Source organism: Ips typographus, linkage group LG16 (assembly GCF_016097725.1).
Source record: "Ips typographus isolate SLU linkage group LG16, UJ_Ityp_2.0, whole genome shotgun sequence".
NCBI lineage: Eukaryota > Metazoa > Arthropoda > Insecta > Coleoptera > Curculionidae > Ips > Ips typographus.
Window position 1 is genome coordinate 341,883 of NC_138437.1, and position 15,181 is coordinate 357,063.

A 15,181-nucleotide genomic window follows, 5' to 3' on the forward strand; every position below is an offset into this window, starting at 1 on the left:
AACTAGACTTAAACACATACTGAAGAACACTGACATCCCAATGAACCTGAAACGAGAAGTCTACTATAGATGCATTCTACCGGTGACAACGTACGGATTGGAGACAACAACACTGACTAGACAGAGCTATGGAACGTGCTATGTTGCGGACTTCCCTTAGAGGTAGAGTGAGAAATGAAGAAATTGGAAGAAGGACCAGAGTTACAGACGTAATATCACGAGTGGCCGAGTTCAAGAGGCCTATGTCCAAAAACGGATAGAAGAAGAAAAAGTATACTACCGGTGTTTTCCAAATTATTAGAGTGCTGCAATAAAATTCAGCTTATCACTTCATCGTTAACAAAAAATGATATTCTTACGCAAACACAATCCGGTTTTTGACTAGGGTATAGTTGTAGCACTGCCCTGTTGCATCTTAAAGAGGACATTCTCCGTGCTACTGATAAAGGACAATTACTACTTGATTACTCACGTGCTTTTGACACTATTAATCAGGATACTCTGCCTTATGGAGGACAGAAGATCGAAAATCTAACCAAAACAACAAAGGTACACTGAAATAAATAAAACTATTAAACAACAATGCCGACAAGCTAAAGAGAACTGGATAACTACAGAATTCCAAGAGGCGGAACACATGCATGCTGTACATCTGTAAATTTTCATACAAAACTCAAACAAATAACTGGCACCACAAAAAAAGCTCCAATACCCTCACTAAAACACAATGGGAAATTGATTTTAGACCCGGTAGATCTATGCAGCACATGTAAAAGCTATGCACAAGTACTATTTGACCAGTACTAAGACCAAAGAAAAGCCAGGCAACCTATCAATTGGGAAGAATGGTCGGGCCCGGAAATTCTTGAGTCTGAAGTTCAGATGCTCTGAAAGCAATGAAAAACCGAATAAGTCCCGAGACCCCCGAAGAGTACCCCCAACCGAATATACGATTCAGGTAAAGTTCCAACCGACTGGCTAAAATCAACTTTTGTAACAATTCCCAAAAAGACATCTCCAAAGGATTGTAATGATTACAGACAAGTTTTTCTTCGAGTCATACACGGTCGGATATACACGAGGTCTGAAGAAAAGACCGGAGAGATACAGTTTGGCTTCATCAAGGGGTTGGGTACGAGAGAGGCTTTGTTTTCAATCAAACTATTGATTAAGAAGTGTTATAACCAACGCCAAGACGTCTTTGTATGCTTCATAGATTATCAGAAAGCCTTCGACAACGTTAAACACGATATTCTCCTAAATAGACTGCTCGAGATAGGAATAGACACCAAGGGCATCAGAATCATACAGGAACTATATTGGAATCAAATCGCGGAGATAAGAGTTAACAAAACCTAACAACAGATACCTTCAATGTATGCAAAGGAGTCCGCCAGAGCTGTATATTGTCACCAATACTTTTTAATATATATACGTGGAAAAGATCTTTCAAATGGCCCTGGAAGGAGAAAGTAGAGGAATTAACATTAACGGATCTCCAATTAACAATATACGATATGCAGACGATACGGCAATTTTAGCACCAACTTTAGAGGATCTCCAAGAAACAATGGATAAGATAGAGGATATGGGCAAACGTTTTGGTCTTAAAATTAACGCTACCAAGATCAAACTCATGGTAATGGTAATCAATGCCGCACTGATTGACTCAAATGTGGACTCTTCGGAGACTCTTGCGCGTCCCATAGCACATGCCACGAATGAAGAAATCTTAAGAACTGCAGGCTGCGAACGAGAACTACTTAACATCGTTAAAGAAAGAAAAGTTTCCTGCCTCGGTCCTATCGTTAGAGGAGGCAAATATTACATTACTAAATTGATTCTACAAGGAAAAATAGCGGGATGTCGACCTGGGAAGTAAGCAACACTCCTGGCTAAGAAACATACGGGACTGGTGTAACATTAGCGACGCAGCCACCATATTTCGAAGAGCCGAAAGCGGCGCTCTGCGCAATGTATGAAGAGTACAGACAATCGCCAACAAGGCACAAGAAGAAGAAGAAATCAGGAAATATTGCTGGCTATCTTGAGGTATATTGAACTTGGGGATGGGGGGGCAAGGCTCGGTAAAAGTTCCTGTTCTGTTTTTCATCCATACTTTTTTTTAACATCTCACCTTATTTCATATCAACCTAACATGTACGCAGATGATACTTACTTACTATATTATTCGTTTCATCCCAATGACAGAAAAAATGTTTCTGCCAAAACTAATGGATAAAAACGAATTTTTGACTTCCCTTTTGGACATTGTCTCCAACTTAATCCACAAAAGTGTCAGGCTATTTTGATTCTGAAGCATGAAGAATGATCTGCAAATCTGAATTATCATGCATACTGAATAAGGCCCTTTTCTGATAAAGTTAAAAATTCTGGTCTTTGGATGGTTGGATCATCCTTAGATTTAGTAAGCACATATCGCTTTGTATTAAACAGTAGGTATCTTAAATTAATATGTGGTTCCAGGCATAGTTTGTAGTGGTAGGGGATTGAAGCGTTTTCTGTGCGATTTTTTCGATGATTTCCAAGTTCAATTATTGTGAGGTTGGGTATGGCCTCTACCTCACCTCTTGCGATAAGTATAGAGTACAGAAAATACAAAACATGTGTCTAAGATATATACAAAATTAAGTTGATGATGGTTCCACAAAGACGAAAAGTCGGAATTAAAAACTGACAACGCCAGTTTAAATAACGTGAAAAGTTGCTGTAGAAAAAGGTTCTTATTTTAGTCTAGGTTCAAAATTAACGTTATTAAAAATTAAAACGTAAAATCAGAAATTAAATTAGTGATTTCTTTAAAGCCATGTTCACTTCCCATAGTGGCCTTCTTATCCTGGAAACACTGTATAAGCCATACTGTTACTCCCTCTATTTCTATACAAAAATATATTGTAAATTAGGAAATATTAAATTGGTAATATTATACTTAACTTTTCTCAAATGTAATGTAAGAATCTTGGTTTTTATAAATCTAGTGTGGGCTTAGAGCAAATGTTGCCATTACCAAAATAAAACAAACAGTATACTTACCTCAAAGTAGTAAATAGTAACAATTAGTGTCATACAATTTTACCCAGTTAATTTGCGTTCATATGCCAACAAAATTAACTGAGTTCAAAAGTGAAAAGCGATCACAAGCGTTTACCTAGTTTCCGTTTGACAGAACATAGAGAGGAGAAATTAAAGTTGGCATCCTCTATGGAAATTACTGCTTCACTCTCCGATATAGGCATCAATATTTCGAGGATTTCGGTTTCCGTCAACCCGTACTCCGAACAAGTGATGAGAGTAGCCAGTCTGGCTATGGCTTCTTTACAAAAAGTTTTTTCCAGTTGATCAAGTATTCCATGTACTAAATCTGGAAAAAAATGTAAAAGCAATTTGTTAGTAAAACTTTGGACAAACATTGTGTTGAGTAGGGATTTCGGTTAGACGTAAATATTTTTTCCTATGGGATGTAAGAATAATACAATCGTGCCTTTGGCGTTTCACAGTATCTGGTTATTTGCCCTTTATATTTTGCCTTGAGAGGCAAATAAATATTTTATTGCAGCAGAAAATAAATTTTACTACTGTTCATCGCAATTCAAACCGGTGGCAACATACCAAAACGAAAATACTCCATATCGGGGAACGAAAAATTTATTTCAAAAAAGAATATCTACTTTTACATTACTCGCAATAAATTCCACCAAATGCCAGTGAAAAGTTAACATTTGGTTTTATTTGAACCGTAAAATTATTGAATTCTTAGACTCTATAAGTAAATATGATAAAATAAAAGGAGACTTGCCTTTTGCTTTCTCTTAACATCTCTCGGATTTCTTTGGATTCTACTCAAGGTAAAATGTAAATAGGGGCTCTGACAAATGGCCCTAAGGGAGATTGCATAATTTTCACATTCGTTAAAATGTCGGATAAATCTCTAAATATTATTCTACGTAAAGGTGAATGATGTTGAGACTGTACAATGTTGCGAAATATAAGGTTTGGCATTCATTTTTGCTTTGCTTTACTTCAACTACATGATTTTCTACTTTCTGTTCACTAAAAGCGCTACAGCTACAATAACCTCGTTATATTAAATCAATTAAAACGTACAATTTTATTTTTAATTGTCAGATTTTTTGAAATTAAATTGTTACATTTCAAGGGACTTTAATATACAGGGTGGTCCTTGAGGAACTGTGTTGCATTTTCTTTTGGATATATCGATAATTCCTGAGTCACAGGACGTTAATTGGGAAACGGCCAAAAACATCCCGAGATCTTAACTTAAACAACACTACATTAAGTTAAACCAAAACCAAAAAAATTATTGGTCAATTGGCGCTTCTTTTTCATCCCGTATAAGGCAATTATATTGCGTTAAAGTAAAAGTTTTTTACATCAGCGAAAAGTCAATAAATCAAGCCCAATGACAGTCCAAACCGCAGTTAAATCAGTCGTTTCAAAATGGCGAGGCCCGTGTGGGGTTGCTAGTTCTCCATCGGGCGCCTCCCCAGGTGGCGTATAAGGGAATGCCTCCCAGATATGGGTGGTACTGGGGAAATAAAATACCCAGGGCGGACCAAAACTAGCACTGACGTGGGGAAGCAGCAGCGTCAGAACTGAAGTGAGGCGAAAGAAGCGGCTCACACTCAGAAACTTGCAGGCAGAACGGCTCAATCGGCTACAAGACTCCGATGAGGAAGGCAAGGGGAAACCACCTCATTATAATTCCCGAGTATAGTTAACATGGTAGAAGACAATACAGAAACGGCCCTTAGTCCCCGGCAGCCCTTAAATGGGCAGAGGGCGCGAAGAATCCCCGGCAAGATCAAAATTGGGACATGAAACGTGCGAAGCATGTATGAAAGCGGCAAGTCGCACAATGTTGTCGCAGAAATGAAAAGACTGGGAATATATATTCTCGGCGTAAGCGAAACCCACTGGCCTGGCAATGGACAATGTAAAGTAGAAGATCATGCAATTTACTACTCCATTAACACAGAAATGGAATTGGCATAATTGTCGCTCCAAATATTTTACCGACAGTTAAATCCATTACACCCTTCTCTGACAGAATGTTGTTGATGCAATTGAAAGCATACCCACTAGACTTAAATATAATTTAAGTATACGCTCCAACGGCTGATAAAGATGACCTAACCATCGAAGAGTTCTACGAACAACTGGAGGCACTGATTAAACTGACAAAGAAGAACGAACTAACACTAATAATAGGTGACTTAAAAGCAAAACTTGTAAATGGGTGAATATTGTATCGCCAGCAACGTATACTATGCTGGCGATTTTGGACTAGGAATTAGAAATGAAAGAGGGAACCGTCTGGTACGCTTCTGTCAGGAACAGGAGCTGGTGCTAAGCAACACGTTTTTCAAGCTTCCTCTGCGTAGGCTCTATAAATGGAAATCTCCAGAAGATTTAGCGGTAACACTTGTAAGAAACCAAATTGATTTCATCATGATACCAAAACGATATAAAACGAAAACCTATCCTGGGACAGACGTTAAGGTTTATTGGACGCAGATTTGAACCTAATATCCGAAAGCTCAGAGCTTATAAACATGTGGAAGACTTACACAGAACAACTTTTTGATGATATACGTATAACCGAGTACACACATGACGATGAAAGACGAAGTCTATGGGCCTTCAATTCTACGATCCGAAGTGGAGACAGCCATACGGTCACACACTAAGACATGAAAAATACCGCCTACTACAGTTGGTTGTCCAGGGCAAGGTGGATAGCAAAAGAGGACCAGGGAGGAGACGACATTCTTGGTTGCACAACCTACGCCAGTGGTTTGGATTGTCATCTGTTGACCTGTTTATAAGCGCAGTAAACAAGATAAGAATAGCCATGAATTACGAAACCGGTGTTGCAAAATACCTTTTTAAAAATAATTAACTTAAGCTTTATTAGAAAATACACTAAAATAATAATACGTAATACGTCTAACTAGTTTTAATGCTAAGCTCTGACTAACTCTAAATCTAACACAAACACTCCCGAGAACAATATTATGTCTATTCAGCGATACCTAAGTACTTGCTTTAACTTGCATTTTACGTAAAAGGGTGCCTCGTAACTCCTCCCCTGGAAGCTTCAACTATACGGCTTGACGGGGTAGTTGAACATCACGTGGTAGCTCCATTTCCTTAGGATTTTCTTCCATCATGGTCTTCTTACCGCAACTTAACAGGTTTAGTTTCCTTATGACAATGTAGATGACCAGCAGGATCAAGAGTCCATAAATTGCAATTGTCCAAAAACTTGGAGTTTTGGAAATGTCCGAAAAGCTTAACGAAGGATGGGTTTCCAAAATTTGGCTTTTTAGCTTCTGCAAATCGTCCAATTTGATTTCTTCCAATGGTTGAGTACTTAAGCTCAACGTCGGTAAAAATGGCAAATTGTCTGTTAAATCAGGGAAAAGAATTAGTTGATTGGAATTTTCTGCTGGTTGCCGATTATTGATCAATATGTTGTTAAACTGAACTTCACAATGTACTGGTATGTTCATTATGTATGTTCCCAGTAGCCTTAGACGTTCATTTTGATTTGTACACTTTAATTGAACTAGTTCTTCTTTGGGCAACACTATTATCCATTGACTTAAGTCATCCAGTTGATTGACTATTGGACTGGCAATATGTATTGCGATTTGGTGACAGGCAGGTGAAAATCCATTATCTTCTAATAATTGAATGGTGCAGGATGCGTTTTGCCTATCATCTTGAAGTTCCATTTTGTCGCATAAGTAGTACTGATTTTTAAGTTTAGTACATTCGGTACTCTGGTATGAGAAGTGCAATTTATTTTTTAAAAGAAATTTATTTTCTGGTATGATAACCTTAAAATAACTCTGATGATATACAGGTGTTGAATAGAGTCGATAATAGTTAAATTCGTTTGGATGGGTGATTGGAATTTTGAAAACAAAATTTACTTTGTTCTTATATATAAAACTTTCTACTTTTATGAATTTTTCGTACAAGAGTGTATTCTCTAAAGTAACTTCTAGAGGCATTCGATTGGCAGTAACTACTTTTTGAATACGTTGTAGCTCGTAAAACAAAGCATCTGTTTTTATAATGCTTGAATGCAAAACTTTAAGTTTGGAAAAAGTGATAGCATTCTCTATATCTTGTAACACAGAATCAATAATTTCATAGATATTAATAATTTGATTTAGTGTGTCTTTAATATAGTTAGCATTTTCCTTAAAGGTGGTTTTTTGTACGATTAACTCGATTTGATGCAATCTCGAGTCCAGTAGCATTTCATTGTAACTGATCTTTTCAACAGTAGAATTAAATTGTTTTATTAAATTGAGTGATACAGAATTTCCTTCCAAAATTCTCGAAGTTAACTTATTTTGATTATTTTGCAGTTCTTGTATTAGATTATCATAACGTTCTCCATCTGAAGCGTCTAGATTTCCTGTGATTGATTTAAAAATGGAGCCAATGCCATTTATTAGTCCGCGCTTATATCTATCTGGGTGAGGAATTATCTCTTTTAGCTTATTTTCTACCCTTTCTTGAATTAACGATAATATTTTAATGTAATTAAGCGTTTCTATTCTATATTCTATGTGTCTATCTATTAAAGCGGTTAAGTTTATAGACCTATTCTGTAACTTATTTAATTCTATAATTACTGGATTTAAGTCGTAGAAATTGAAAAGTGTAAAGGAGTACTCTTCTAATTTTGCGTGCCCTAGGTTAACTGGAATTAGTCCAGGGTTATCCGATAACGTCTTGACTGTAATTTTGTCGTCGAATGCACGGGTCTTTTGCAGAATTCTGAAAAATAATTTTATTATTCAAAACTATATTTTTTCCTAATTAAAGGGCGTTTAATATTAGAGAGATGTACTTTTCCTTGTTTTTCCGTAACACCTGTTTTCTTTTTCGTATTTATACTAATTAGTTTAGTCGGTTGTGTAAATTTGTCTGTGTGTTTTTGACGAGTGTGTTTCTTTAAGTACACGGTTTGGTCAGGTTGGAATATTTCAGGGTCGTCTGTAGTTTTATTCCTTTTTTCAGCCAAATATTCTTTCTTTTTAATTAATTTATCATTAATTTGAGAATAGAGAATATTTGCTTTTTCTTTATGTGAATTGACATAATCATTGACAAGGATTTGATCTAATTTTAGGTCGAAAATTTCATTTGAGGTTACGTGTCCTTGTATAATATCAATTGGTTTTAGATTAGTACTAGAATGAATGGTATGATTATACGCAAGTATGGCATAAATCATTTTTTGTTCCATCGGAGCGGCTGAATAATTTTGATTATTAAGTAATCTAATGTGTTCAGCAAGAGTTGAATGTAATCTTTCTATAACTCCATTTGATTCTGGGTGATGTGGGGAACAAAAATGTACTTTAATCTTGTGCAAAGTTAATAATTCTGTCACCACTGAATTTTTAAATTCGGTGCCATTGTCGACAATTATTTGTTTGGGTATTCCATGGTGAGAAAAGAATATTAAAAGCTTATCAACAATTTCCACAGAAACAAGTGAATTTAAATGATATGCTTGTGCATATTTCGAGAAACTGTCAATAATTGTCAGAAATTTGTTTTTTTCAAAAGTATAGGTGTCAAGGTGAATAATTTCAAAAGGTCTTGATGCAGTTGGAGTCACATTCATTGGGATTTTGACTGGGGTTCTCTCATATTTACTTCTTATACAAATCTCGCAATCATTTATATAAGTTTGAACAGATTGTTTTAATTCGGGCCAGTAATACCTTTCTCTTAAACGTTTAATCGTTTCTTCGATGCCGCGGTGGTTAGATTTACTTTCATGATAATTTTGAATTATCTCTTTGATGTCGTTTTTATCCGTAACATCAATTAATTTTTTGAGACAACGTAAGAATTTAAGAGATGGCCACTTAAAGGTTTTTCTTATTACTTCAGCGAATGGTTCAAAAATATCTGGATCTTCAAAATACAGGTAATAAAGTTTATTTGGTACAACAGCTTCCTTAATGAATGTTATGACACTTTTTTCAAAATCGTCTTCAGAGAATTGTACAGTAATTCGACGTTTCTTGTCAAACAAATTTGTAATTCTGTGTTTCGCGGGTGAATGAAATACCTTTTGGATTATTATTTGGTTTGTACCATAATTAACAGCAGTTTCTGAAATCGGAATACCAACTACAGGATCTTGATCAGCATTTGTATGAACGGTGTTATTATCATCGTCAGGGATACACGGCTGCTCGTCGTCCGGTTGAGCGATAACAGAAATCCGATCCAAATCGTAACTTGTACTAGGTGCCATATGATCGTTGTAAACATCATTTACATACTTGTCGATATCAAATGCTTCAGTGTCTTGGGTTTCTTTAACGTGAATTTCTATCCGTGACAAGGCGTCAGCGTTAGTATTCAGTTTACCCTTTTTATAGATAATGTGATAATCAAATTCTTCTAACTTGATTCGCCAACGTAGTAATTTTGAAGATGGATCTTTTAGCGAAAATAACCATTGTAATGGTTTATGGTCGGTTATTATATTAAACTTCCTACCAAATAAATATGGCCTGAAATATTTAGTTGCCCAGACTAAGCATAAACACTCTTTTTCTATGGTGGAATAATTTAATTCAGAGTCATTTAGAGTCCTAGATGCATACGCGATTGGTAAATCTTGACCTATCGGCCCTTGCGATAATACTGCTCCCAACGCGACGTTACTTGCATCCGTTGTTAAATTGAATGGCTTACTAAAGTCGGGGTACTGCAGTATTGGTTCATTAATTAAAAGGTTTTTACAGGTCTCGAAACAATTGACAAATTCATCGTTATGCTCAATTTTGGCTCCCTTTTTTAGACATTTTGTTAATGGTTTAGTTAATTTGGAAAAATTATTAATGAATCTACGATAATATCCCAAAAGTCCCAAAAATCCTTTTAATTGTTTGGTTGTTTTTGGAATTGAAAATCGTTTTATGGCCAAAATTTTATCTGGGTTTGGTTTTACACCAGAAGGAGTGACAACATGTCCTAGATAAGCTACTTCATGTCGTAAGAATTCACTTTTATCTGTCTGTATTTTAAAATTTGAATCTCGTAATCTCTGAAAAACTAATTTTAAATTTTCCATATGTTCTTGCAAGGATGTTGAGTACACAATAATGTCATCTAAATAGACTAAGCACTTTTCGTTCTGAATTCCGCGTAATATAGAGTCCATAACCTGCTGGAAGGTTGCTGGCGCATTTTTCAGACCGAATGGCATTCTAAGAAATTCGAAATGACCGTTTTCTGCGTTAAAAGCGGTTTTCGGAATATCATCTTCATGCATCTCGATTTGATGGAAACCTGATGCTAAGTCTATAGTCGAAAAATATTGACATTTACCTAATTTATCTAAAATGTCGGTAATTTGAGGCAGTGGATACTTTTTATCGATGGTTTTTTCATTCAGTTTTCTATAATCGATTACGACGCGCCACTTTTGTTTACCGGACGCATCTAATTTTTTTGGTACAACCCAAATGGGTGAAGACCAAGGAGAATCAGATGGTCTAATGATATTTTGTTCTAACATCTTTTTAATTTGGCGATCAACTTCTTGTCGATGAATGAAAGGATACCTGTACGATTTTGTGTAAACAGGGGTTTCGTCACTAGTTTTGATAGTATGTTTAATTTTATTTGTAAACGATAAAGGCACATTTTCGTTATAGAAAATATCTGAAAATTCTTGACATAATTTTAAGATTTTACTTTTTTCTTCGGAGTTTAGATGGTCAACACGTATTTTAGAAATATCAAAGTTTGAGTCATGTGATGGACAGTCATTAAAGTTGTTAAAGTCAATGTTCTCAAAATATGATATATCAAAATTTTCTACTTCGATTGGGTCTGAGAAGTCGATAGTTATTGGTGAATTTCCATTATTTAAAATTGTTGTTATTGCGCAACCGTTTTTTGCTAAACTTAAGGATTCTGGAATTTCACATTTCTGAATTTTAGTGTGTGGAATAATTACTTCTCCATTTTTAATTGACGTTTTAACTTTTATTACTTGTTCTGTTCGTGGTTGAACCGTGATTAAATTTAAATCAGAATTAGTTTTATAAAATTGCAAAGGAATTTTTGCATAAGGTGTTATTATGTGATTAGTGTCTAGATTTACGTTTGCTTGTAGAAGTTTAAGGTTATCAAGTCCTAACAAGCCGTCAAAAATTGAATGAAATTTAAATAAGAAAAATTTTAAATCTTGCGGATCTGGTAATTTAAACAATTTCGAAGCTGGAATTAATGCACTATGGTCGTGTGCTGATTGTTGAAAAGTTGAACTTACAACAAATGGTTCATACATTATTCGCGTTGGAAATAACCTCTGTACTAGATCTGGATTCATAAACGATCTACTAGATCCTGAATCAATTAAAATTTTTAAATTTTGTTCTGGAAATATCACATAAGCAAGTTCACTAGACGAGTTTAGGTTAAGATTAAAAATTAGTGGATTGTCTGTTATGTGATCAAATTGTCCTTGGAAGCTTGGTGAAAATTTTCAGTTTCATTAGACGTTTGGGAGTCTTCAATTGTCGATTGATCTAGATATTGATTATTCGTTGAAAAGTCGATTTGTTCCTCGTTAGGAAAATCACTGTTATATTGCAAATAATGATCATTTTCGGGGTAATTATAAAAATAATCATTAGGGGTTGTATCTAGTTCCGTATTATAGACTTCTTCGATTGTTGGCATATTCCTTCGTGGTTGGAATTGTTGGAAATTGCCCTGTGAAGGACGTTGTCCCGGAAATTGATTTGATCTATTAGTTCTAAATGTTTGTTGGGTGCACACCGACATAGGTGTTGGAGTAGGTAAAATTTTTGAACTATTGGGTTTGAAAACGTTAGTGTTTGGTCTTCCGAACACTTGAGAATTGGTTGGAAATTTTTGAGGTCGGAAATTGTTATTTGGCCTTATAGGTATAGGTTGGGATGGAAAAGGTTGTCTGAATTGATTGTGGGATGTGTTAGTATTGAAGTTACCATTAAAATTAGTCATTGACGGGTTCGAAAATGAAGGAAATCGTGGTTGATGGGTTGGAAAATAGTTTATAACTGGTTTAGTTGTTTGTGTTTTATGTGGGTGTTGTTTAAATGGGTTGTGTGTGTTATTTTGGAAATACCTAACATTATTTTCCTGTATGACAAATTGGATTGCCTGAGCTAAATCAATTGGCTTCATACACCTAATTGTATTTCCTAGGGGTTCTTTCAATCCCGATAAAAATGTCGTTAACGCTAAGTTTTGATACAAGCTACGCTTAATTGTTGCTGATTCTACTGTATCATGAGCATCAACAAAACTTACTAACAAATTCAATATTTCTAAAACCCTATCATAAAAATTTTGGGGAGATTCGTTACTACCCTGTCTAAGCATAACTAAATCTCTGTTGAGGCACGACTCATCACGAGTATCCGCAAAGTGTCTATACAACGTACATTTTAGTTCGTCCCAGGTGGAGACGTTTTGGACATTCACAACAAGTCTTGCACTTCCTGTTAACTTTCCAATTAAGCAATGTAATAAATAAGTATTTTGGAAGCAATTTCTGTTAGTTACATCATAAAATTGTTCGATTAAAGTTTTGCAAGTTGCTAGAAATCGATTTAATTCGCTTGGATTGCCATCAAACTGAGGCACACAATTAATATATTCTGGCTTAAACTGAAGAGCCATTTCAGATAAATCTGTATTAATATTAGTATGTAATTGTAAATTACCTGATGTTTGTAGCTTTTTAAGATTTTCTGCTAACAAATCAGCGTTAAAATTAATTGTTTGATTTTGATTCGAATTTGATTTTGAGTTAGTTAGCACTTTAGTTTCTAAAGTGGAGTCAGAGCTATTTGAAGGTTCTTTCTTATCGATAGATAAATTACTCAATAGATTCGATAAATCGTCATGTGACATCTAGAAAATTGCACTTACATAAGTAGCACTAGTACTAATATCTTCATCCTATGAGCTTCAGGTTTGGGTGACGATGTAGTCCAGTCCAAATTCCGTCTTGCCCGTGAAATTAATCGATGGTTGACTAATTTCCAATTTACTTGGTACAAGGCAACTCTTCAGATGGTTCCTGATCGATAGTCCAGTTAATCGATCTTCATTCGGAAACAGGATCTTCACTCGAAATGTTCTTAGATTGGCAATAATCCGTACCGGAAATTAATACTCGATGTATCAATTTTTGCCAATCCTACCGACTGCGCCAATTACGAAACCGGTGTTGCAAAATACCTTTTTAAAAATAATTAACTTAAGCTTTATTAGAAAATACACTAAAATAATAATACGTAATACGTCTAACTAGTTTTAATGCTAAGCTCTGACTAACTCTAAATCTAACACAAACACTCCCGAGAACAATATTATGTCTATTCAGCGATACCTAAGTACTTGCTTTAACTTGCATTTTACGTAAAAGGGTGCCTCGTAACTCATGTTAATAGCCAACGTCCGCAACGGATAAGGCAATGAGAAAGAGAGAGATTTGTTCCATCTGACTGGTTGTCACATGTGCTCAAAATATTCTTACGAGTAATACACACAAGCATATATAAAAAAATGTGACAAACAAGTGAATAATACACAGTTCGGATTTACAAGCGGATTTGGCATACGAGAATACTGTTCTCAATTAACGTTTTAAGACAGAGATGCAGAGACACTTCGACTGTGTGAGGCATTGCCAGCTGATCGAAATCCTGAAAGAAACCGGAGTAGACTGACAGGAAACAATCATCATCTCCAACCTTTACTGGCACCAAATCGCCGATGTGAGAGTAGAACAAGCAACAACGGATGTAGTACCAATAAAAAGGGGAGTAAGACAGGGCTGCATACTCTCTCCACTCCTTTTCAACATATATTCAGAGACCATATTTAGAAAGGTGCTAGACATAATAAGTGGGGGCATCGCGGGGAATGGAATCAAAATTAACAATATTCGGTACGTGGATACCACTGTGATCAAGGCAGATAACATGATAACCCTGCAGGGCATAGTCGACTGCGTTGTTTAACACAGCGAGCAGGTAGACATCAACGCAAACCTGTTGATTAAGTAAACATCGTACAAGTATCCTCCTTCAAATATCTGGACACAATAATAAATGATCAGATCGACCCAAAGAAGGAAGTAAGACCTAGAATTGAACAAGCTAGAAAAGTGTTTCCACAAAATACTCTTCACAAGATAGAGACCTCAGCTTGGAACTTCGAATTCGTATGGTCAGGTGCTAATTTTATCGGTTTTACAGTACGGCTGTGAAAGTGACTCTTGACTCTGGTCTAGAGAGGAGCCTGGAGGCCTTTGAGATGTACTTGTACAGAAGAATACGCAGCATACCATGAGTACAAAGATTTGGAGCAAGGAGGTGCTGAGGCATATGGGAAAACTAAAGGAACTCTTACTGACAATCAAACAACGAAAAATTAGTTACATAGGTCATGTTATGAGAAGTATGAGTTTCTCAGACTGATAATCGAGGGCAAAATACAAGGAGAGATCAATCGGCACACGTCAAAATTCATGGTTAAAAGGTCTCAGAAGATGGTTTGGATGCTCATCAAAAGACATCTTTAGAGCTGCTATATCCAGGACCATGTTAGCCATTTGGATCGCCAACCTTTGTGTGGAGACAGCGGCGAGAAGAAGAATTACAATTTTAACATAAAACGCTAAATATCTCAAAAATGGTTTAGGTTAGGTATATGACCTAGAATTAATCATAGAATCCGAAAATTTGGTAATATACAGAGTGTTCTATTTGAAATGGACAAGCTGGTTCCCACTTCCGGTATAACCAGAAGTGCCGCTCGATGTACCGTCGTCATCTTTAAAATAATTTAGATAAACGACCACCCTCGACTTTGGTGGGTTGTCAAATTTGCAAATTTCCCTTATTTGTAATTTTTTTTGTCGTTAGTCGTTTTTTAGTTCCCGGAGGACCACCCTGTATATTTATAAAATTCTTCAAATATTGTGGCAGCACCCATAGCATAGGTGCATACTCTCTCTCCGGCTGTGGTACCACTAAATATTCTTGATGACATAAACTCAGGTAAGTCCTATTAATATGCATCA

At 35.8% G+C, this 15,181-nt stretch overlaps 1 protein-coding gene across 1 annotated transcript in view; it reads right to left on the bottom strand.

Moving 5' to 3' along the window:
- The window catches only part of LOC145738810 (protein qui-1), a 294,747-nt gene that overhangs the window by 148,351 nt on the left and 131,215 nt on the right, over positions 1-15,181 (bottom strand). The window contains exon 15 of the mRNA XM_081993876.1: positions 3,170-3,382. Coding sequence (XP_081850002.1) covers positions 3,170-3,382 — 213 coding nt within the window. The remainder of the gene's footprint in view (positions 1-3,169; positions 3,383-15,181) is intronic.